We start from the raw sequence: 24,784 nt of genomic DNA, 5'->3' as shown, positions 1-24,784 counted from the left end.
CAATAAAGGTATTCTACCAATTGCTGTAGCTTAATTTCTCAAATTATGGAGGGTAAACTATTTCGTTTAAGGATAGGAATGTATCTGAGGAAAAAGTCGTGATTCACTATTCTAGTCTAAGCTATAAAAATAAGTAATAAAATTTCTTGAAAAGCATAAGGTTGTGGAAAATACTTTCGTTATTCCCAAATTAATATTATACAATAAAAGTATTTTATTTAAAGTGTTTGTTTAAATTTTAAAAATTGTCTATTCAATTTCAATATGAATTGTACAACATTTTTAATAGGGCGTTAAACAATAATAGTTTTAATAATAACTAACTCGAGTCTCGTAATTAGTTAACTTATTACAAAAAAAACATAACTTGTCTGGATTAGGTGGTTATATCGGTGCTATTAATGGACTGTCTGAAGCTTCCAAGCATATATGCAATCCACTATCTACTTTTTTTGGAATCCCTTGAAAACTAAGGAATTTTGATCAAACAGTTTGACGTGGCTCCTTAGGAGGAGCAGAGGTAGCTGGAATTTCCTCAGGTTCTCTGCAACAGTACTTGTGCATTGAGATACGCAATCTGTACAATCCGAAGATCAACACACAGAAGCAAAAGGCCAGAACCACACAGCCACAAATGGATCCGATGGCCAGGCCAGGTTGCTCCCAATCCAAGATGAAGTAGATGAAACGATTTCCCATTCTGTAATAAATGAGTTACAAATTTGCGAATTGTCAAACATTTTGTAGCATGTACTTACCGATCCACACCACCAGACCAGAAGTAAATCAATGAGAATAGACCATAGGTTAGGCCAGCGATTAGGGGATATACGAAGTGCATGATGCGGGTGGGAAATGCGACCATGAAGCAGTCGAAGATCATGCAAACCGAGTTGAATGCGTGCGCCCACAGGCTGTACAGCCCTGCTCCCATTTCCGGCATAGCTATTAAGGAAATTATAATTATATATTAAAAAATTGATTTTTTGACAACTCATTAACACTACTCACATGGATAGAGAGCAGCCCAGAAGACCAATGTGATCAGCATAGCCAGCACCACAGTTGTGTAGTGGGAAATCCAGTACATCTTCAAAGTCCGGCTGCCAGGAGCTAAATTTGTGAATGGTAAGAAACATATATTTATTAATATTTTATAAAAAATATAATAGTGACTAACAGGATATGTTTCAGTCAGCACGAATGAAAACGTTACACAAAAATGCATTAATTATCGTTTTCACGGCTTTATTTCTTTAAAAAAAAGTATAATGTTTATATTCTTTGAAAAAATATATTTTCTTTTAATGTTTTATATGCCTAATATATTTTATAGTGTTTTGATACTTGCACATATTAATTACATATTGGAAAATTACCCTTTTCTCTTAATGATTTGTAGCGTATCCCTCAATACTCACCAAAATACGAGGGCTTTATGAAGTAAATTGTGGCGATTACGGCGCCATAGGTGCAGCAAAAGAAGCACAGGGAGAATCCCCAATCCGTGAGGTAGATGAACCATCGTCCGCCGTTGAAGGCCTTCACCATGCTGCCAATGACGCCGCCGGCGAAGAAACCGGCCAGGATCCATCGGTAGAGCAGCCAGATCACGCTGCGATCCCCCTTCTGCCATTGCGATCGACAGAAGGCGCCAGGATCATCGTGGTGCAACGAGAACTTGGAGCGCTGGAACTCCTCCTTCAGCGGCAGACAGCAGGGCTCCTGGCTCTGGTCACGCATGATGGTAGCTGGATGGACTCGTCGTCGGCTTCGTTGGACTAGGAGGGCCAGAAGAGTCCAGACCAGGCGACTGACTTGCCCGTAGATCGAAGACTGACGGAACCGTGCGGCAAAGGTGCCAAACACTCCGAATGGAGGGCCATTTTTTGCGCAAATCGCGTCGGCTTGAATCGCGGTAATCGGCTGTTATAGGAAACGCTTCAGTGATCTGGATTCTTATCTCCTGAACGAGTACCGTTTATGTCTAATTCACGGACGAAGCAGCGTGCGCCTTTGATAAGGCCAGCAAAAATTTGAGATGTGGATGTGGATGTGGACAAGTGCGGTCAGAGCCATAGACTGAATTGAACCCGAGTCCCAATGAGTCATTGGAAATACATATTGGAACTTGAAATTTTTATGAACATGGAATTTTTTGATTCCTATGAATCATGGATTGTAGGTACTGTGATAAAGCTTTTTAATGGGACAGGGTGTTTTTTAATGTAGTTTTTCGTAAATTTACTACTAGTACTAGTATTTCCGTTTTTTAAATCAAGATCTTAAAATATAAAAGCTATATCTACCATGAGGCTTGCTTTATTTAGCCCGTTATTATTTTCTTGGAAATTGGAAATCATTTGAATCTTTCATGAACTTATCTTGTTTGCCAATCATGCCTATCAACTTTTATCAGCTCTTTATGCGATATCCTTTATATAATCAGATGCATAAATAATTATTGAGCTATATTTTGATTAAACTAAATTGCATAAAACGTTGGCACACAAAAACAATGTTTAGTTCAAAATAGATAGGAAGATGATAAAGAACTAAAGTTCATTTATTTTACTTGTTTTAATTTCAATTAGAAACAAAATATTTAAATATCTTGTAATAGAAAAGAGAGTCGCGGAAATACTCTTTTGAAAAGGCATGGAAATTTTCGTATATCACATTTGATATGCTGTTGGTCTTACCCTGATTTTTCAAGGCTTTCAGAATCTGATCTTTTCTCAGCTTTTCATTAACCGAATATAAGCAAAGCTCTCATAATTTACTCAAATGTTTACTAAATTTCGACGGGATTCTTAGATTTCCAATGCGAGACTTCCAATTAATAAATGTAACTTATTTGTAAACAACTTATTGTTTATATCATTATTTAAAAAAAATCATTGCTGTTTGTCTGGCCATTCCCACAGATTTTAGCCACAGGTCAATTTCAGAATATGTCGCCTGAAATTGAATTTCAATTATAGAGGCCAATTAAATTTATACAATAAAGAGGAAGTTTCAATTGTGCTTTTTGCGTATCTTTACAACAAATGCCGACGACACTTTCGGTTTCTTGCTCTCGGCCAATGACGAGGTCAGGAAAAAGGGTAACGACCAGTTACTCTTTTGATTACCTACAATTTGCGTTTGCGGTGGGTCTCTAAATTTTACGGAATGGGTATGAAAAATTCAGCTGGAATGTCCACATGTAATCGATGCTAGGCGTTTGTTAAGCGCGCAAATTGATCCAATTTCAGCTGCGAAAATGTGACAACGAGAAGGTCAAACTAACGTGCAGCTCTTTTTCTATCTCATCAGAGTGTCAAGTAATAAATAACAAAACAATATTTTGCAATTAATGTTTAACCAGCCAGTAAACAATATGATCTATAATTATTGCCGACGATCTAACTGAATAAATACCTTATCATAGAGCTGATTTTCATCCAATAATTAGTTTTAATGAGAGAAACTTTATTAAAATTTGTGTATTTTTTAAACTAATAATGCCTTTTTTGAGGGCCTTGATCTAGTTAAGTAAAAAACCAAAAGCTGGAAAAATTTCATATCTTGTAAAACCAAAAAACCTTAAAACTTTCTAACGAAATAAGGACCTGTTATTGAATTCTCGATATATATGAGTATTTATTATTTAACCATTAACAAATAAATTATGATGATGATCAAATAAATCAACAATAACCCACTAAGCCACCATGAAACAATCAAACACCATGCAGATCGAATTGAACGCATGACACCACAAGTTGTACAGTTCACCCGCTATTTCTGGCATGGCTAAACGAGATAAATATGTGATTAAATATAGAGTAAATAGGTTTTAGAGCCCCACTTACTGTTGGAAAGTGCAGCCCAGAAGACCGTGGTTATTAACATGGAGAGCACTGAAGTGGTATAGTGTGAGATCCAGTAAATCTTCAGAGACCGATCGCCAGCAGCTGAAAGTTATTTAGAATCTTAAATAATTTTGGGTATACATATAAAAATATTGCATTAAATTTATCAATGGCTGAACAACCACTCACCAAAATAAGATGGATTAATGTAGTAAATGGTGGCGATAACAGCGCCGTAAGTGCAGGTAAATAAGCACAGTGTAAATCCCCAATCCGTGAGGAATATGAACCATCGGCCGCCATTGAAATCCTGCATCATGCTGCCAATGACTCCAGCGGCAAAGAAAGCCGCCAGAATCCATCGATACAAGACCCAGATTAAATTCCGATTTCCCTTCTGCCATTGCGAGCGAAAAAAGATTCCGGGATCCTCGAAATCAAGCGAAACTTGGAGCGCTGAAATTCCTCCTTTAAGACCAGACAGCAGGACTCTTTGTGTTTATCACTCATGATTTTGAATGTGAATGGAGTCGAGTCCAAGCAAGTTATTGCTTTGGTGGTAAGCCGCAGACTGATGGGAACACAGGTGTTCCATAGTCTAAATGGGAGGCCATATTTCCCGCACATAGTTTCGGCTTGAATTATCACGATCCTTATCATCCCAGTGAGCACCATTTATGTCTGATTCGGCAGCAGTCCACGCCCCCGATAAGACCACCAACGTGGACTGAATCGAACTTCGAGACGAGGAACATACCACTAATCTTCAATCTGGCGCAACCGCCGTAGCAGATATTGGAATTCGTAGAGTCATTTCGGGAATTTTCATTTATGCATGTGGGGCATTAAACAATTAACGAAAAAAATGTCTCAAGTATCGGCTGATTTTAACTATATTTAACTTATTGTAGTATAACTTTTTGGTAAGTATTCTTAGGAATTCTTAAACGGAGTGCGCGATAGACTTGATCTGTCCGCAGTCGCGATTCGCAAAAAACCCTATCAGCAATTATTTTTAAGATAGAGAATATAAGTTTAATACTCATACTTGTGTAGACATTATAGCACTGTCTATCAAATCAGTCACAGATATGAAAATTTTACTAAAGTTTCACTATCGCTATTATTACCGGCATGTATTAGGGTACAATAGCACTTTCAGGTATACAATATTATGCCGATACATACGTAATATTGATATATTGAAATTAATTAAGGAGTTTCTTGATAAGCACCCAATAAAGGGATTCTACCAATTGCTGTAGCCTAATTTCTCTAATTATGGAGGGTACAATAAAGTATTATATTTAAAGTGTTTGTTTAAATATTAAAAATTGTCTATTCAATTTCAATGTGAATTGTAAAACATTTTTAATAGGGAGTTAAACAATAATAGCTTTAATAATATATAGCTCGTGTCTCGTAATTAGTTAACTTATTGCAAAAAAAACATAACTTGTCTGGATTAGGTGGTTATATCGGTGCTATGGGCTGTCTGAAGCTTCCAAGCATATATGCAATCCACTATCTACTTTTTTTGGAATCCCTTGAAAAACTAAGGAATTTTGATCAAACAGTTTGACGTGGCTCCTTGGGAGGAGCAGTGGTAGCTGGAATTTCCTCAGGTTCTTTGCAACAGCACTCGTGCATTGAGATACGCAATCTGTACAATCCGAAGATCAACACACAGAAGCAAAAGGCCAGAACCACACAGCCACAAATGGATCCGATGGCCAGGCCAGGTTGCTCCCAATCCAAGATGAAGTAGATGAAACGATTTCCCATTCTGTAATAAATGAGTTACAAATTTGCGAATTGTCAAACATTTTGTAGCATGTACTTACGGATCCACACCACCCGACCAGAAGTAAATCAATGAGAATAGACCATAGGTTAAGCCAGCGATTAGGGGATATACGAAGTGCATGATGCGGGTGGGAAATGCGACCATGAAGCAGTCAAAGATCATGCAAACCGAGTTGAATGCGTGCGCCCACAGGTTGTACAGCTCTGCTCCCATTTCCGGCATAGCTATTAAGGAAAATATAATTATAAATTTAAAAATTTATTTTTTGACTACTCATTAGCACCAATCACATGGATAGAGAGCAGCCCAGAAGACCAATGTGATCAGCATAGCCAGCACCACAGTTGTGTAGTGGGAAATCCAGTACATCTTCAAAGTCCGGCTGCCAGGAGCTAAATTTGTGAATGGTAAGAAACATATTTATTAATATCTTATAATATAATATAATAGTGACTTACAGGATATGATTTAGTCAGCACGAATGAAAACGTTACACAAAAATGCATTAATTATCGTTTTAAAGGCTTTATTTCTTTAAAAAAGAGTATAATGTTTTTATTCCTTGAAAAAATATATTTTCTCTTAATGTTTTATATGCCTAATATATTTTATAGTGTTTTGATAATAACGATTACTTTCACATATTAAATACATATTGGAAAATTACCTTTTTCTCTTAACATTTTGTAGTGTATCCCTCAATACTCACCAAAATACGAGGGCTTTATGAAGTAAATGGTGGCGATTACGGCGCCATAGGTGCAGCAAAAGAAGCACAGGGAGAATCCCCAATCCGTGAGGTAGATGAACCACCGACCACCGTTGAAGGCCTCCACCATGCTGCCGATGACGCCGCCGGCGAAGAAACCGGCCAGGATCCATCGGTAGAGCAGCCAGATCACGCTGCGATCCCCCTTCTGCCATTGCGATCGACAGAAGGCGCCAGGATCATCGTGGTGCAACGAGAACTTGGAGCGCTGGAACTCCTCCTTCAGCGGCAGACAGCAGGGCTCCTGGCTCTGGTCACGCATAATGGTGGCTGGATGGACTCGTCGTCGGCTTCGTTGGACTAGGAGGGCCAGAAGAGTCCAGAGCAGGCGACTGACTTGCCCGTAGATCGAAGACTGACGGAACCGTGCGGCAAAGGTGTTAAACACTCCGAATGGAGGGCCATTTTTTGCGCAAATCGCGTCGGCTTGAATCGCGGTAATCGGCTGTTATAGGAAACGCTTCAGTTATCTGGATTCTTATCACCTGAACGAGTACCGTTTATGTCTAATTCACAACCGCAGCAGCGTGCGCCTTTGATAAGGCCAGCAAAAATTTGAAACGTGGATGTGGATGTGGACAAGTGCGGTCAGAGCCATAGACTGAATTGAACCCGAGTCCCAATAGTTCGTCGATGGGAATTTTCCCACACGAATAATATCCACACGGCAATCGATGGCCCTGAATTTTTAAACATTTTTGGGAATTTTCGCATATCTGGCAGATGGGCTATAAACATGTTGATAAACACTCGTGTGCAGTGTCAAGTGCTGGCGGTTTTTCCTCCGTGACGAGCCAAGTTCCATCAGTCCAATTCCCCCAGACGAAGACGCGATAAGATGCCGCCGCCAAAAAAAAAAACAATTCAAAAGAAAATATGGACTAAATACTCTTGCTAATGGCATTCAGTACACGTGCTCCCAATCGTCTACACTATCAAATATCAAGAAATCCATTCGGTTTATTAGCTGTGTAAATTAACAAGTTTAAACTAAGCAATACAAATCTATAACTAAGTAGCATGCAAAGAAATAATTTATTAACTTTGTTTACCATAACTATTAATGTTAAAAGAGTATACAAAGATTTATAATGGACATTTTTTAAAAACAATTATCTAGTTGTAACATTATAGATAGGTTTTGTATACTGATTAGACAAGAAGATATTTACGTTCTTTTTTTATGGTGGCTATTGAAGTTACCAATTAATTTAAATTTATTGGACATAAAAAACCAATTTGTCTTAAATTCTTAAGTATCCAAGTGGCTTACCTCGAAGTCGATTAAAATACTTTTTATTTTTCAATTAACTTAAGTGCTAAATTTTCTTTTTACTTTCTAATACGTTTTTGCAAACTTTTTTGATAAATTAGATAACCCTTTTATAGAGTACACTAACATTTTCTGCCAGACTCATCTAGGTAACTTATCAATTTGGCTATTATGAATTGTTTAAAGTGGAGGAAAGGTGACGTTGTTTCCGTTTCTGATATTGATATGAGACATTGCAAATACATATTGAAATTTTTATGGACTCTAAGCAAATAGTTTTCCAAGCTTGGGGGAGTGTGCTAACTCTTCAAAAAAAGCGTTATTTATGACGTAGGTTTTTTAACTTGATTCCTATGAATCATGGATTCCTTGATAAGAAAAAAGTGAAGTACAAAATTGTAGGTACTGTGATAAAGCTTTTTAATGGGACAGGGTGTTTTTTAATGTAGTTTTTCGTAAATTTACTACTAGTATTCGTATTTCGGTTTTTTAAATCAAGATCTTAAAATATAAAAGCTATATCTACCATGAGGCTTGCTTTATTTAGCCCGTTATTATTTTCTTGGAAATTGGAAATCATTTAAATCTTTCATGAACTTATCTTGTTTGCCAATCATGCCTATCAACTTTTATCAGCTCTTTATGCGATATCCTTTATATAGTCAGATGCATAAATAATTATTGAGCTATATTTTGATTAAACTAAATTGCATAAAACGTTGGCACACAAAAACAATGTTTAGTTCAAAATAGATAGGAAGATGATAAAGAACTAAAGTTCATTTATTTTACTTGGTTTAATTTCAATTAGAAACAAAATATTTAAATATCTTGTAATAGAAAAGAGAGTCGTGGAAAACCCAAGTTTTTTTTGGTTTAGTTTTTCTTTTGAAAAGGCATGGAAATTTTCCGTATATCACATTTGATATGCTGTTGGTCTTACCCTGATTTTTCAAGGCTTTCAGAATCTGATCTTTTCTCAGCTTTTCATTAACCGAATATAAGCAAAGCTCTCATAATTTACTCAAATGTTTACTAATTTTCGACGGGATTCTTAGATTTCCAATGCGAGACTTCCAATTAATAAATGTAACTTATTTGTAAACAACTTATTGCTTATATCATTTTAATGTAACCAGAGAACACGTCAACAATTACCGATCAATGGAAATTTTCCTTTAAAAAAAATCATTGCTGTTTGTCTGGCCATTCCCACAGATTCAAGCCACAGGTCAATTTCAGAATATGTCGCCTGAAATTGAATTTCAATTACAGAGGCAAATTAAATTTATACAATAAAGAGGAAGTTTCAATTGTGCTTTTTGCGTATCTTTACAACAAATGCCGACGACACTTTCGGTTTCTTGCTCTCGGCCAATATCGAGGTCAGGAAAAAGGGTAACGACCAGTTTGCTCTTTTGATTACCTACAATTTGCGTTTGCTGGTGGGTCTCTAAATTTTACGGAATGGGTATGAAAAATTCAGCTGGAATGTCCACATGTAATCGATGCTAGGCGTTTGTTAAGCGCGCAAATTGATCCAATTTCAGCTGCGAAAATGTGACAGCGAGAAGGTCAAACTGACGTGCAGCTCTTTTTCTATCTCATCAAAGTAATAATAAAAATAATATATTTTTTTCTTGTAATAATTGTTTAACCACCCAGTAATTTCTAATTATTGCTGACGATCAAACTGAATAAATACCTTATCATAGAGCTGATTTTCATCCAATAATTAGTTTTAATGAGAGAAACTTTATTAAAATTGGTGTATTTTTTAAACTAATAATGCCTTTTTTGAGGGCCTTGATCTAGTTAAGTAAAAAACCCAAAGCTGGACAAATTTCATATCTTGTAAAACCAAAAAACCTTAAAACTTCCTAACGAAATAAGGACCTGTTATTGAATTCTCGATTTATATGAGTATTTATTATTTAACCATTAACAAATAAATTATGATTATGATCAAATAAACCAACAATAACCCACTATGCCAAAGCTACTTTCATTTAAACACCAATTATCTGTCATTCGAGTGCATAATAACGCTCACTCTGATGGATTAGATAAGGCCGAACCCACTTTGCTTATCGCTCTACGAACATTTCCACCCACAATAATGTAGGTCAACTGGAATTTCTGGCATCGAGTGCTGCACGGCATATATATTATTTGACTTTCGGAGCTTTTGACTGGCACTGGTTAATGGAGATCTTAATTGACCGACCTCTATGGCTTCAAGTTCAGTGCTGTCAATATTAGTGATACAATGTGGTCCGTAGAATTCGGTTCCCACCAACGGGAGGGTGTCAAGTGGCACACTCTTTTGGGCAGGCGAGTGCTCCACATTATTTTAAATTAAATTTGGTCGCGATGTCGCCATATAAAAAGCATGATACGCCAGTGCTTGGAGTGTCCAATTCCCGTTAGGCAACCAACCGATGTGTCTGGTGATCGTCTGCCGACTGGAATCGAGTCGTCGATCACTAATTTCCGATCGAGTTCCGAATCGATTCAGTCCGCCGTTTGCAGTGCTCGAGTGCGCGTGCCAACTCGGAGCTCAGACTTGCCAATAACCCCAAAATCCCATCACGCCGGTCCTCTGGAAGATCGCTTTTCAAGATCGCCGAGGAGATTCCACCGCTCCTTACTCATCGTATTCCACCGCCCTAACTCTCTCCACCTATCTCTCTTCGCGCAACTCGTGTGGGTCATAAACATAACTCAAAAGCGCTGCTGAAGTCAGTAGCCGGCTACACGCGACTCGGTTCGGAAGTCTCCGCTCCTAACAATCGCCAATTCCAACCAAAAAAAAGGAAAAAAAATAACCAAAACTCGATAAGGGAGTACATAAAATACAAAATTAATATAAAACAAGTTAAATTAATACCAAAACCAATAAAAAACATATGAAATGCAACTTTTCGACGACTTTTGCAAAAGCTTTAACAAGGAATTGCAACGGGCCAATTTTGGTTTCGCATACAACCGCGTTCATTTGTTCTACAGATCTCAGGTGAGCACTGAGTAGCCCGTAATTATTGTCCAAATACAGCAGACTTTATCGGTGCTGTAACAGCTCAGGTGGTATCATGCGGGTAGTGCAAATAGGCAGTAGCAAAAATAAGTGAAAACATTGTAGTCACTGTCATTAGTGAGCCTAACTCTTCATGTGAGATCACAGGGCACGTGTTTTTTGAGTACGAAAAGCTAAGGTGTTATTAGTGTTGTAGCACTTTAACACTTAAGACATTTAAAATAACATTAAGTTTCTAGAAGCTTAGAAATAATGTTCTTAAACTATTGTTTTCTACAGGCAACGACGCACATCTTGGCTATTAACAATCTAACAAAGTTGTGCAATTAAAAATATAAACTGATAAGAGAAACACCAGTAAAAAGTGTATTCAAAATTCATCTAATAAAAATATAAAATAATACGTCAGCCAAAAAGCCCAAATTAAAACTGAGTGCCTCAGGGCATTCAACCATCCATTAGGAATACAAAAAAAAAAAAAAAAAAGAGAAAAGTGGCTTTCATACAAAAAGTTCGTTAGAATGTGCTCAACAAAAAAAAGCGAAGTTCACATGAAACATAAAATGTTATGGTGAGAGCACAGTATACATGCGAGCATTGTTAATTAGCTTGAATTTAATTAGCACAACTAAACTAAAAGCTTGACTGTATTCAAAGTGGTAGTGTTCTCAACAAATATCACACATGAACGATAGTTATATACAAACCCGTAACCCACATAGATATGAAACTATGTTTTAAGCTAACTTTTTATGAATGAATGAAATATTTAACAATACCATATAGACTTAGACATACCGACCCATACAAATAACCAACTATATGGATAAAAGTTGTTTGTCAGACGCATTATAAATACCAACTTTGATAAGAATGTCTAAGTTAACAACCCTCTTTTTTACGTTTCATTGTGAGTAGGAATGAAGCAAACAAACTAAAAATCGGCAACAAATCAACATTATGGGTCATTTGAAAAATCGCCCAAAGCGATTCGCCCCTTAAAAGTTATCCCCATGGCACTGCAAAATTCTGGGAAGTAATGTTAGCTTCACCATAAAAACTATTACATATTTCGCACCAATGAAATACTAAGCAAATCAAAACAGGAACCAGAGTACTGTTTTGGTTCAGGCCATAAATTTTGTAGGCAGGCCTTATCAGACGGCAAACGTGCCCATAAATATCCATGGAGGACCGCGTAATCTGACAAATCAACTGACTTTATTTCCGTAATAATTACGTTCAAAACAAATAAATTTGAATATTATTGCACACACGAAACCAAAAGATTTTGACACGAAGGTGGAATTACTTAGACAGGAACTAATTCTCACTACGTCATTGGGAGTGATAAGCATTAAACAGTGATAAGTGCTCTCATTAACAAATAGAATTTGTTTTCGCTAATTAAAGCGGGCAAAGGTGTGAAATATTTTAATTGAAATGTTACATAATCATTAATAGATCATCAAGCAAGAGTCAGTCTGCGATAAGGATGGAAATTTCACTGTTAGCGCAGTAAAAGCAACAAAGTATGACGACTAATAGATGTAACAAAATAGATTACCTACCATTTAGTCATTGATTTTTATATAATTAATAATTAATTAATTTTTGCAGTGGCAAAAGGATGAGATCAACACAATATACCTGCTGTACCGTTGGCTATGGGCCTTCTTTTTCCTGGGCGTGTATATCATGTGCATAATAGTTCAGTTTTGCGACGGAAAGTTCTTTATCTACATGACCAACTGGGGATTCGGGCTGTGCACGATCACCATGCTGATTTCCGCCGTACAGGTCACCTGCTGGCACTTCGATCTGAGGAATACCCGGAGTCTGGTGCAGGAATCCGCCCACAAGACCGAGACCTCGAGGGGGCTGAAAATATACTGGTGGCTATATAATATGACCCTGTCACTGGCGCTGATCATATCAACAGTCTACTGGGTGTTCCTCCATGGAAAAATGAGTGAGTATACGTCTGTATGACGTAAAATGTGCGGAAATTAATCTATTTTTCCATGGACTACTATATATAGTCTATCATTTTTGTAAAGTGCTTATATCTATTTATTACGTTTTTAATTTATAAATTGAAATTAAGGAAGTTTTCTTATCAGAAAGTATTAAACTTGTTTTCCCACAATTTTTGTTGCATATTTAAGTTGATTAAAATAACATGGTTTTCATTTTATCATGCATAATATTAATAATGTTTTATTAAAAATATTTTTACTGGATCTTTCTATTATTTTTGTATGATTTTAAATTGAGTTGTTAATTATTTAGAAGAATCTTAAAAGATTTCTAATTGAACTTATAACAAATATTATATATTGAATGTTTTCCACAAATAAATGAGAATAATAATATTAATGTTTTATTATTATTATTATTATTTTTCCTTAAAATCTTTCAGATTTATATGATTGCTTATCCATTAAATAATATACTTATTAATTGAAATCTAGGAAGAATTTTTATTAACTCATAAGAAATTCACAAGTTATTGGAAAATTTGTGTTGCTTTTTAAACGTTTTCCTTTTGACTCGTAATACGTATAATACCAATATTTAATTATTTTAAATAGATAAACCCATGCGATACCCAGCTATAAGCATAATTACCCACGGACTAAATTCTGTGATGATGATGATCGATTTCTTTGTCGTTGCATTTCCGCTTAGGATCTTGCATATGGTTTACGGCATGAGTCTGGCGATTTTCTTCTTCATTTTCACTTTCGTCTACCACTTATGCGGGGGTACAGATGAGTAAGTACAGAACATTACCCGCATACGCTACACTTGAATACTGATCACTTGCATAATCCTCCTGCAGATTTGGCAATGCCTATGTGTATCCCATTCTGGATTGGAACAATCCCAACCGCTGTTTGGTGACATTTGTGGGCATCTTTTTGCTCATAATGTGCTACTGGATGCTGCTCTTCGGACTTTACAAGCTGAAGAGAATGTTCAACAGGGCATTCAGTGTGGTTTGGACTCCCCATGCAGTGGGTCTGATATGAGGGATTTAAAATAGATGAAATAGACACCACTGACACCCATGTAATGTCACCTCATTGGCACCCGCACAAATACCAAGTTCTATTAGCATCGCCAGCATTATGTAAGTTCCATTTAGAACCCATCCTACATCACATTCGCATGCATTTATTTATAACTATTTTCTGCTATTGTAAGTTTTAATCTTCTGGTTCCTTAACTTTGAATTGGTTTAGTTAGGTATAATAAGAAATTATTTTGTTACTACATATATGGATTAAACATTACTATGAAACTTGTTGAAATACTCTAATTGATGTTATCGTATTTTAGTGACATTCAAGAGAACTATGGAATTGTATAAATATATACCGAAAATCGGAATAAAAGAAAGTGTATATATATATATAAATTATGAATTTATTAATAAAAGTTATAGTTAATTAGAGGTTTGAAAATCATGGGAAAACATTGAAAAAAAATTAAAATTACTCTAACTTAATATTTAAGATATTGTTGTTGTATGTTTTCTGTCATAATCTATCGAACACAACCAGGGATATATTATAATTTTAACAATTTGTTAAGTACCTATCTTAAATCTTAGTCTTTTGATTTATTCAAAATAGAACAAAACCCGTAAAGGTTACTTAAATTTTTAGTGTACGGTATCAAGTTCAATGACACAAAGAATTAGGTAACCAGAAGAAATACATTTTTGCTCACTTTCTTAACCCAGTTCCAAGATTTTTGATGTTCTTGAATAAAACGATGACTAAGCATTTTTCTTGTGACGTTGCAGTTAGATTACAAATCCAGTGTTTACACAGAAAAAACCGAGTTAAGTTCTTGGTTTAAATTACGAAATTTGCCACTGTTATTAAGACATTAATAAGCGAGAAGTTGCCTTCTCTCTTTTACCAAACTGTACCCGCAGGTAAAATCTTCTACTTTTGTTTGCCTGCAAACATTTGCCAAATAAAAGCACACAAAAACTCACAAAATACGGTTAGCGAGTAATTAAGCTCAAAGTGGATAAAAGAGGAGGGCAGAAAACAGAGCAAAAGGCATCCATCGGTTTTTATGTGTGCCTTATCGTTCTATTAGTATCGAAACACTGTAAAAATCAAAAATAATCGCAGTAAGTATGGAAAGAATGTAATAAAATAATACGAAAATAACTATTTTTAAAATTTTTAAATTAAGTATTTAAAATAATAACTATTTGCAGCACATTATTAGGTTTATTAGGTTAACTAAGAAAAGAGTATTCAAATAATACGATGTTCAATATTTTTCAAATGAATTAATCAAGGTTCGGTTATTTTATTTAGTTAAACAAATTGCCAAATGATAAATAAATCAAATACAATTGAATAAGATATTCCAAAACTTTAAATATTTTATTTGTTTTACGAAAAATAAATAAACTTTCATATAGCTTTAACGTCTGATTTATAGTGGATTCCAAACAAATTGATAAACATGTGGTAAATATTTTGCGTATTTATACATTTTATTTTTATTAAGTCATTACAATTACCAGCATAAAAGGCAATATAATTGTCGAAAAGTATAAGCAAAACATTCTTTAAATATGTTTCTAAGATAAATAGATATATGCCAAGAAAAACTTAAAAATCAACGATTCAAACTAATAAATAGTACGAACTGGAACTGAAATGACTACGAAGTTTTTCTCTGTGAAGTCTCTCTCTCTCTCTCTCTCTCTCTTTTATTTCTCAGCCATAAAACACATGGGCAAACACACCTGGCTACGTCGACGTCGACGTCGGCGTCGCAGCAGCCGCGTCTGCGCTTACGATATTACGATATAACGACATACGATCCAAAACGGCGCGACTCCACCAGACCAAAATCCAAGCCACGATCAGTTGAAATTCTTTTTTTGCCGTGAGAAGTTGTGATTTGTGCTCCGTTCTTCGCAACTTTTATTTGCTTGCTTGGTGCGTTTACTAAATAGTATTTATATATTGGTTGCTGTTGTTTCCCCGGCTGTTCTGGTGCATCGGTGCGTGAATGTGAAGTGATCGGTTGGTGTAATACTACAACAGACTACAAATGCACAAGGCACATCAAACAAACAAACCAGCAAACAAACAAACTCGAAATGGCTAGATACCGTTATGCAAAGTTGTTGTTGTTGTTGCTGTTGCTGTGGTGACCCAAATAGAAATTACCAACCAGGCCAAAAAAATAAAAGACAATAAAAGACAGCCAGACCGCGTTTATAATCCGCGAAGTAAATGGCGCAAAACAATTAATTGAAATAAAGTTGGTCTATGACACAGCTAAAGAAAAATGTCAAAGTGTAATCAATATGAGAAACGTGGAAAACATTCCTAACTGGAGGAATAGTTGTTACGATAAACAATACAAAAAAAAAATGTTTCTTTTACAAACAATGTGATTTGTGTACTCAGTTCATTTAAATGGCTAAGCAAAGCTTTACCTTAGAATAAATATGTTCTGAGCGCTATCTAAAAATATGGCAGTATTGCAAAGATACAAATATACAAATTAAACCTAATTGTATTCCTTTTAAGAAAAAAAAATGCATTTACTGATTTAACAAGCTTTCTATTGTTCTTAATTCGTTTGGCTTCTGAAACATTTATTTTTCCGATTCCAATAAGTTTCATTTGAAAGCAAAATACAATCTTTTCGTAGTTAATGTTGTTTCAAGGCTTTTTGAAAATTTAAAACAAGGTTTACCTTGTTCAATGTATGTTCTTATGTAAATTTTCGTTCTTAAATGTACATATATAATTGTTGAGTTTCTACTTTTATGGCATTAGTTTTGCATACATATTGGCTCATTGGGTTTTACGCTACGCTTCAAATTTTAGGCACGTCCTCAAAAAACGTTAATGAAAAAGCGAGCTAAGTGAAGTTTCCTGTTCATCAAATATCAACAATTCCAATTAAATTCGGACTGAATTGGAATCGTACTGACAGTTGCGCTTGCAATTTGTTTAAGGTGAGTCTGGCTATGTAAAATCTGCAAATGCGGTTTAAATACCCATCGAATCTTGAATGTTAGCTAATTGACCGGCTTCCATAAGCAAACTAGTTTGTTCGCATTTTTTCTGCGGTTTACTTTGGGTGGCTTACGAATAATACAGGCCAGTCAAGATTTGTTTATTTAAGCATTCTCACAAACATTATAGATTTATTAACACTTTTATAATACATTCGCTTCCGGTTGCTCGAATTAGAAGAGTACATTTTCACACCTTTGATACAATAACTGACCTCGTTAAATTCGATAATGGCAATTATTCCAAAAACCGGATTCATTTTATAACAGAAAGTAGTCTCATAGTGACAATTTCAAGAACGTAATGAATAAAAACAAAAGCTGGACTATGAGTCTTCTTTGGTATAACACAAAATTGCTAAATAAACCAATAGTTTCTTATCTATATTACCAAATCAAAAATCCCAGAAAAGGTAAACAATTTATATTGTTAGCACTCTACGTATAATCAACAATTCGCAGACTAATTATATTGAGGGCCCCAATCACCAATCAGGATTTATCAATTGGCCAATTAGCGTCTAAAAGTGGTCGGTAAAAAACTTAAGAATTTTTATGATGACTTTCGATTGGTCTTTGGACCAAGCTTTTGGGCATCCACTTGAAAATCATTTGAAAGTTTTTTTCAGCTATGCTTGTGACATTAACATAAGAAATGCTTCCAATGGCGTTGAACTCTTTGATTTCACTTTCTATTAAAATGATTGAATAGATTGTGTCTGGTGAATAGATGACGAGTCTTATCTATTTGATAAGTGGATCTTGATGAGGGAGTAGTTAATAATGGAATCTAAAGTCTTCGTCTTGCCATTCACTCAAGGGGTTTGACTTCATTCAAGTCGAAAAGTGATTTACACAGCTTGTAAAGGTCAATGAGTTTTATTTTAAGGTTCAATGTGGAACAACTTCAAGAGCCATAAACCTAAATAAAATTGCCTACAGTGCGTTTCAAAATAAAAGGGCACTTTAACTTAGTGAGTAAACTTAGCTTTTGAGTTATATTGCGTAGAAAAGTTGCGCAAATCTAATATTTACATCATCAGTTTTGGTAGTTCTGGTGGTTCATAATGTACCAAGAAATAGAGATAAAAAGGAAGAAGTAAAATAACTTTAATGGTGATGATTCTTTGCAATTTTTAGTTGGCCAACTTTTATTTTAAGTCTTACCGCAATTGTTTGTTTGTATTAACGTTTTACCAAAACTGGTTGCCTTACCGTTTCGACACGCACTGTAAACATATGTATTTTGAAGGCAGTTTGGTCTCTTTTGTTGACGAAAATGTGGCACAAGGGACAGTCGAAAAAGTGTGTAAATAAAATCCACACTAAACAAGACTTCAAACCGTCTTGGCCACCATGGCGGATGGTTAAGAGTTTGTTACCTGAATGAGCCGCCCTCCTTCTCAAGTTTTTTTCTTGTTTAAATGTCTCATTAGCGTGATATTCGTGCAAGTTCAGGGACAATAAACATTGCACTCGAAAAATGTGTTTATAGCTGAGTTATACTCTGGAGAAGTAATTATTATTTAGACGTTGGTTGTATGAGCCAAAGCAATTGCCGTGAAAGTTATGACTGAATCCAGTCTAAGGTCTAGAGTTACAGACGGAAAAGCTGTTCGCGATGCAGTTCTAGTACACCAAGCATATGCCAGTTTAATGATTGCTTAAGTAGAAGTTGTATTATACTTTTTTATACAGAGGATAAAAATAACTCTCTTAAGAGGCACTTAATATCTTATCAAGAATGCCGAGGGCACCAGGGTAATCAGAAGAAAAACAAAGATGTTTTATTTAGTCATAGCTCATTATGGCAGATTGTTGCGAATTCAGAGCCTAGTACTTTATAATTACTCAGCACTTTGGGCGCCTGACATCAAGGTTGTTTTTTTTTTCAATGTTTGACCTTAGTGAGCTAATTAATATATTTATTGCATAACTTTTTGTTATTTTATACAATGACAGGCAAAACACAATAACTTGCTGAGGGTCTCTACGTCTGTTAGCCTGCTGAAGCGAATAATTATTCACTGACTATATAATAACAGAGCGCTCGGCGAAGCGAATGAACTGTCTGGTAAATTGATCCATAAATGATGCCATCCCACCGAGCCACTTCATATAATTACATGAATAGTCGGTCACACAATGGTCGCTTTATTAGCACGATTAAGCAGTCTACTAGGCTCAAGCCTTCACAGCTTGTGTTTCGCATTTCGCACATTAGCCGCTAACCTTTTTAGTGTCAAACTAAAGGGTTGCAAATGCTTAAACCGAAACACCAGGGAAATTTAACACCGCGCTATGTTGTTGTGGAGAAACTAAAGTCATAAGTCCAGAGTTAAATTTAATATTAATTAATTGAAATTATTTACACTGTCCTAAGACCAAAATTTATAATAAATGTTTAAGCCAATAGAGACTCAAAACCGAAAATATTGGCCGGACCAAAAGTATAAGTTCCTCTAGGGTTCCATACCGCCAGATTCAGCATCTATCTTGTGATCGTTGTAGATGGCTTGAAGTAATTCACGGGCGGCTTCGTGGTCGGCCTTTCCCAGAGCCTGTGACCTTCCATACAGCTTGATGTACTTCTTTTCCTTGTCGTGAACCAAGTAGCCACCACCCAGACCCTGGGTGCACAGTCCCATTGCCTCAGCCTCCTTTTTTAGTTCATCATAGACATCGACTGAGGAGAAGGGTGAATGCAATATTGATATTGAATAAACCAAGAGATCGTGAGACTTCTTTGAACTTACGATGATACTTGGCTTTGGAATGGCTGCGAATCACCTGCTTGGCACTGCCCATCTCCCCATGAATGTAAACGTGGGCCATCATGTACTTGGACTTTCCACTTTCCACTTTGGCTACAGGAAATGCGACCAGACTCCGCATCGCCTTCTCGCAATAGAGTCGCGTTACTAGCCCCAAGATTTATCCATTATAAATGTGTTTAACTACTGATTGTTCTTTAGTCACTCACCCTGCATCATTGGCCGCCAGACGGGCTTCAGAAATTTTCCTGCTAACTCCATCAAAACAAGAAACTATTTTCCTTTTTATAAATTTAAGATGTTTAGAATGGGACCGATTTGTATACTTGTCGTCGACAATACTGAGAATGAACTGTGGCTAAGGAATCGTCTGAAGCAGGGCCAATGAGTTTTATATAAATGTTTACTGAGGTTTGGAAATTGTGTTCTGAGGAAAATATTGCCTACGTCTTTCACACAGGCGTTGGGGTAAACAAAATAAATTGCATTTTTTAAATAGTTTTGAATACAATATAAGTGTATCATTAAATATATGTTATTATTGTTACATAAGGTTTTTATTAGAAAAATCAGCTTTAATAAGAGAGCCGATTAAAATAAGAAGTGTACTTTACAAAATAACAAAACACAAACTAAAATCAATAGAAAACTTCAAATTATTATCCAGAAAATTGCATTTTACATGGGACAAAATGTTGTGTACGCATTTTTAAAATTCTTTAAATTTTTTAAATTTTATTTATATTTTTTATATAAGCTTTAAGAACAAACCATCAGCTTGCAAGTTATTTAATTTTTATGATTAACTTAGTCTAGTCAATTATATGCCAATATTTACTAAAAATTGTATGGCTTACAAATAATTTTTAATAAATAATATATATTCAAAATTATAATGTCATGTTCGTTTCAGCGATCTGTGATAAGCAATATACAACTGCATCGAGAATGGCATCGCTAAATACGATTTGAATTGCATAACCGCACAGGGAACTAAACTTGCGTGAATCGACTGCTTACGTAAGATCTCAAGTCAAATTAAGTCCGGTTCTGAGCGGCACAAAAGCCAGCGAGATGAGCAAACTCCAGGTGATCGTGCACCCAGTGAAGAAGGAGTTCCAGCGCAAGAGCTGCGGCTTCGACCATGATACGCCCGATGATTTTGTCAAGTCGCAGGTAAGAATCATTTCACAGGATGGGTCAGTTTAAATAGTTCAATAAAACATTGACGACAGTACAAATAGCCGCGTCCTTGGGCCCACAATAATAACGCCTCCGCTCGACACGCACCTCAGCAGGTGTGTTTCTATTTGATTTGCGCTTGGGCTGCGGGTCAATGTACATGGTGGGCATTTTAAAGTGTAGGTTAGTCATTGGCTATTGGCTATCATAGAACTTTAGAGAATAAGGTGGGTAAAGGTCTTGGAAATACCCAACAATTTTTACAAAATTAAGTAGCCGTTGGTTTTAATTCATGAGTAATGTACGATTAATTTGTTTAAAGTACAAAGTAACTTTAGGGTGTATGCCAAGCATAAACTTATATTTTTTGTTTCGTAAAATGTTTTTGTTTTTAATAAAATTTAAGATTTATTTAGATTTTGGCTTTAAGCCACATTTAAAGTAGTAGTTCTAAGTTTATATAAAATGAAATAATGTTACATAATGCTTATATGACAATTTGTTAATAGGCCCTAACCAAATCGAATCTCCTTACTTTTGCGACAGTAAAAGACATTGAGCGTTTTAACATTTTGTTTTGGACTTACCTTGAGCATATTTAATGACTTCTTTTATTCAGAGTATCAACAGAATGGGGGTCTGTTTGGGTACAAATATATATGCACAAACTGATATATATGACAGTACACTTTGTCTTGTGTACACCGATTGCTCTTGCATTGTAAATTACTGTATTGAAATATTCATAAGCAGCAAGACGTTACAAACTGGACGGTCGGTCAAGAAAGCAATTCTTTAAACATGCGACAGGTACAATAAACTGCGCTTCTCAGGTCAGGTGGCCTTTAACCTTTCTAAGTCAAAATTGGGCAAAGGTTCAATTCGCTGCCTTATTTGTATTTTTGTATTTGTATGTAATTTATACAAATGAATATTAATTAAACTAACGTAACACCAAAATTTAAATTAAAAAAAAAGTATCATAAATGCAAATAAATATTACGATATTTCCGATGCAATGCTTTGGTAAAAAAAAAGGGTAGTAAATCGAAACATTTTGTACTCAATTAAAATATATTTCTCCTATTTCATCTTTTGATTATTTTATATGAGAACATTTTTTAATTTTTTTATTTGTTTATTTTGGGAATTGATTTTAAATCTGAAAATTTAAACTTAAATAAAATGCACTTGTATCAAATAGGAAATATTTTAAATCTAATATAGTCTACAGTATTTAAAAAATTTTAAAATTAAATCATGCAATTAAATATGCATTGATTAAATATTCAATTTAAATATTCAATACTAAATTTGAAATTCAATAGTCAGATATTTATTTTTCTATTTTCTTATCAGTGTAGTAGTAGTTAGATCAGTATAGCTTATCTTGCACCTTATTTCCATTTAGAAATTTATATAATTTATATTTTACCTTTATTAGCAGTGTAAAAATGTCTAAATAAATTCTTTTAATTCTTCTTAGTGGCAGTCATGCACAAAGAGTTTGGCGTATTTGTTTTATCGTTGGTTCATTGCTCTTTTTTTCGTGGTCGTGGTAATTATTTCGATGTGGCCAGAAGCAGATGATGAGAGCAGTTATTGGCTGTACTTTATCTACATGACCAACTGGGGAATATGGATGTGCATGTTGACGAACGTGTTGGGTGCTATTCTAGTCACCGTTTGGCATTATCATCCAGAATATGCGGGTAAGTTGTTTATACAAATTGTTTAAGTCCATCACGGAATGCTAAAGTGGTATTTACTTATGTTTCCCAGATAAACTCTTGAATATTAAGAGTTCCTTCAGCTATTTTCGAGTGTACTGGGGTATGCATATTATAACCTTGGTTCTGTCCATTGTCATCACCATTATCTACTGGAGTATTTTGTACGATGGTGAGTTATTCTTGAATTTGTTAAACCTTCTTTGAAGTTAATGTTTTTTTTATTTTTTTTCCAGCTAATGAAAGCGCTTTGGACGCCACGAATGTACTCACTCATGCATTTAACTCCATTTGCATGTTCATCGATCTGTGGATTGTAGCACATCCGATGAGGTTGCTGCATATATTTTTGCCAGTATTATTCGGAGTTGTGTTTGCCGTCTTCTCATACATCTATCATTTGTGCGGTGGCATTAACAAGTGAGTTTTATCGTTGGGTAATAAACTTAAATAATGATTTTTAATTCACCATTTGTTTTTAGGAAAGGCAAACCTTACATCTATCATGTAATTGACTGGAACAAGCCAGAAAACGCTTTTATCACGGTTGTTGGCGTACTAATCCTGTCCTGTTGCGTCTATGTGCTGCTTTTTGCCTTCTTCAAGCTGCGATCATTCCTCCATAGACGCTGTCGCAATGCAAATTTTGTACTGCCCACCAGTGCAAAATCGAATGGTCAAACTAATGGACTGGACGATAAATCCGGAAATGGAATACAGCACTCGCCTTCGCGCATATCAATGGTATTGGGCAATTTCGCTGGCTATGAGAACCAGGCCTATTCACCCACTGGCGAACTCTCGAACAAAAGCTAATACTTCTAATACTTCAAATTAGACTGTAGTAATAGCCAAATTAATTTCTAGAATTTACAACCAGTGATATTATAAACTATAGTTTTGTGTAAAGTAAATAAACTCGTTCTGTGCAGGACTTTTGGTGAACGGTTTTTTAAAATTAAAACGAATATTCAAAAATGCGAGTGTCCTTCTGAGGAATCAATATTTATACTCAAACGAAAAACACGTTTAAAAATTCTGATCAAAAATTCAAACAGTTAAATGTTCAAGAAGAAAAACATGAATGTGCCCAATAGCCTTCGGGTTTTTCGATTCGATTGACACGCCCGCCTTTGGGAACTTTACAGTTGATAATTAAAAATTTATAACTGACCATAGATGGATGGCACCAAGTAAATATGCACTTAAAAAAACTGTAAGCCAATCAGGATTCTCATTGTGGCTAGCTCTGAGATGTGTAAATATTTAACTTAAGCCCTTAATCACCTTTGAATGACTACATTAGCCCAAATAGTCCCTGAAGGACAGCGAGTTAGATACAATAAACTAGCAAGGACAGGTTTAATTTTGGTAGTGGGACATGCCTATTTATAAGTACTAGCGAATGTCAGGAGTTTTAAGAGTGAGTTATATTTAATTATATGCATTAGAGTTCATTCCGCGCAAATTTAAAGTGCAATATTGCGAAAAAAAAAGCTCAAAATTGTAATAAAATCCAACTTCCACCGAAAACTTCTAAAAATATGATTAGCCACCCAATATTGAATTGTTAGTTTTTGGTTTAAAAATTAAACAAAAATATTGATAATAGAAAATATTATATTTAAATTCCTTGTAACAAAAGAGAATAATAATTACTAAAATAATTAAACATTTCCTTGTCCCAAAAATTAAAATCTCTGTTAAGATAAACTAATAAAATATCCGTGTGTAATGAAAAATTGAAAGAGATTCAATATTTGTGACTCATGTGACGCTTTAACTCACTTCATATGAGGTCACGTATGGGTTGTTTTGTCCTTACCTTAAATAATGTATTTTAATAATTTATTTGAATGCATCCTTATTTGCATGGAAGGGGTACTTTAACATTTTCCCGTCCTTTGGGGCACTTAGCACCTTGGCCAGTGTCCTTAATCACAGATGTTCGGCTCGAGTTGCTTAACACTAAGTTGACCGCGCCCGTCCGCAATTGTGTACACACGTTGGCCAAAACGCGTAGCCTTAATTAAGTTCGAAAAGGGGATTTAATAACCAAAGAACCCGCCCAGTGGGCCCAAGGACGAACACCAGAGACACGAGCTGTTCCACTGTGTTGTGGTCATTGGTGGTCATTGCGAAGGATTTACTTCACGCATAAGTATTACCGGTCAGGTGTGGGCCTCAATGTCGGTCGAATAGAGCCAGTTCTGGTGAATTCGGTTGTTGTTTTTGTCTCTTTTTCTGTTTCTGTTTCTGTTTCTGCTGACCTTGTGTCGACG

The 24,784-nt window shown here is 35.4% G+C and overlaps 5 protein-coding genes and 1 pseudogene across 7 annotated transcripts; 2 read left to right on the top strand and 4 right to left on the bottom strand.

Moving 5' to 3' along the window:
* Positions 1 to 261: 261 nt before the first annotated feature.
* On the bottom strand, positions 262 to 1,863 carry LOC121467846 (protein rolling stone-like). Its single transcript, XM_041710303.1, has 4 exons — positions 1,422 to 1,863; positions 1,012 to 1,113; positions 759 to 945; positions 262 to 700 (listed from the first exon to the last, which is right to left on the bottom strand). Exons 1-4 carry the CDS (start codon positions 1,741 to 1,743, stop codon positions 484 to 486), a joined length of 828 nt encoding a protein of 275 aa, XP_041566237.1. The 5' UTR covers positions 1,744 to 1,863; the 3' UTR covers positions 262 to 483.
* Positions 1,864 to 1,871: 8 nt separating this feature from the next.
* Positions 1,872 to 4,552, bottom strand: LOC108141936 (annotated as a pseudogene).
* Positions 4,553 to 4,732: 180 nt separating this feature from the next.
* LOC108141935 (protein rolling stone) lies at positions 4,733 to 6,800 on the bottom strand. Its single transcript, XM_017265573.2, has 4 exons — positions 6,374 to 6,800; positions 5,955 to 6,056; positions 5,702 to 5,888; positions 4,733 to 5,643 (listed from the first exon to the last, which is right to left on the bottom strand). Exons 1-4 carry the CDS (start codon positions 6,693 to 6,695, stop codon positions 5,427 to 5,429), a joined length of 828 nt encoding a protein of 275 aa, XP_017121062.2. The 5' UTR covers positions 6,696 to 6,800; the 3' UTR covers positions 4,733 to 5,426.
* Positions 6,801 to 10,129: 3,329 nt separating this feature from the next.
* LOC108142039 (protein rolling stone) lies at positions 10,130 to 14,759 on the top strand. Its single transcript, XM_017265714.2, has 4 exons — positions 10,130 to 10,722; positions 12,364 to 12,715; positions 13,338 to 13,521; positions 13,589 to 14,759. The coding sequence occupies exons 1-4, from the start codon at positions 10,621 to 10,623 to the stop codon at positions 13,776 to 13,778; spliced, it is 828 nt and encodes a 275-aa protein (XP_017121203.1). The 5' UTR covers positions 10,130 to 10,620; the 3' UTR covers positions 13,779 to 14,759.
* Positions 14,760 to 15,633: 874 nt separating this feature from the next.
* LOC108142046 (protein rolling stone) lies at positions 15,634 to 24,229 on the top strand. Of its 3 annotated transcripts, none has more exons than XM_017265725.1 (7): positions 15,634 to 15,722; positions 16,626 to 16,756; positions 20,504 to 20,766; positions 22,259 to 22,484; positions 22,555 to 22,674; positions 22,739 to 22,922; positions 22,985 to 24,229. In XM_017265725.1, exons 3-7 carry the CDS (start codon positions 20,665 to 20,667, stop codon positions 23,316 to 23,318), a joined length of 966 nt encoding a protein of 321 aa, XP_017121214.1. In that variant the 5' UTR covers positions 15,634 to 15,722; positions 16,626 to 16,756; positions 20,504 to 20,664; the 3' UTR covers positions 23,319 to 24,229. The 3 variants fall into 3 exon arrangements, with proteins under 3 accessions (XP_017121214.1, XP_017121215.1, XP_017121216.1); XM_017265726.1 differs by having other exon boundaries at positions 15,647 to 15,787; XM_017265727.2 differs by lacking the exon at positions 16,626 to 16,756 and having other exon boundaries at positions 15,661 to 15,722.
* LOC108142047 (sex-regulated protein janus-B) lies at positions 19,148 to 19,949 on the bottom strand. The gene is made up of 3 exons (XM_017265728.2): positions 19,800 to 19,949; positions 19,573 to 19,737; positions 19,148 to 19,502 (listed from the first exon to the last, which is right to left on the bottom strand). The coding sequence occupies exons 1-3, from the start codon at positions 19,849 to 19,851 to the stop codon at positions 19,279 to 19,281; spliced, it is 441 nt and encodes a 146-aa protein (XP_017121217.1). The 5' UTR covers positions 19,852 to 19,949; the 3' UTR covers positions 19,148 to 19,278.
* Positions 24,230 to 24,784: the final 555 nt, after the last annotated feature.

This window comes from Drosophila elegans, unplaced genomic scaffold, assembly GCF_018152505.1.
Source record: "Drosophila elegans isolate 14027-0461.03 unplaced genomic scaffold, ASM1815250v1 contig_814, whole genome shotgun sequence".
Classification (NCBI taxonomy): domain Eukaryota; kingdom Metazoa; phylum Arthropoda; class Insecta; order Diptera; family Drosophilidae; genus Drosophila; species Drosophila elegans.
This window is presented reverse-complemented; position numbering and strand designations above follow the sequence as displayed.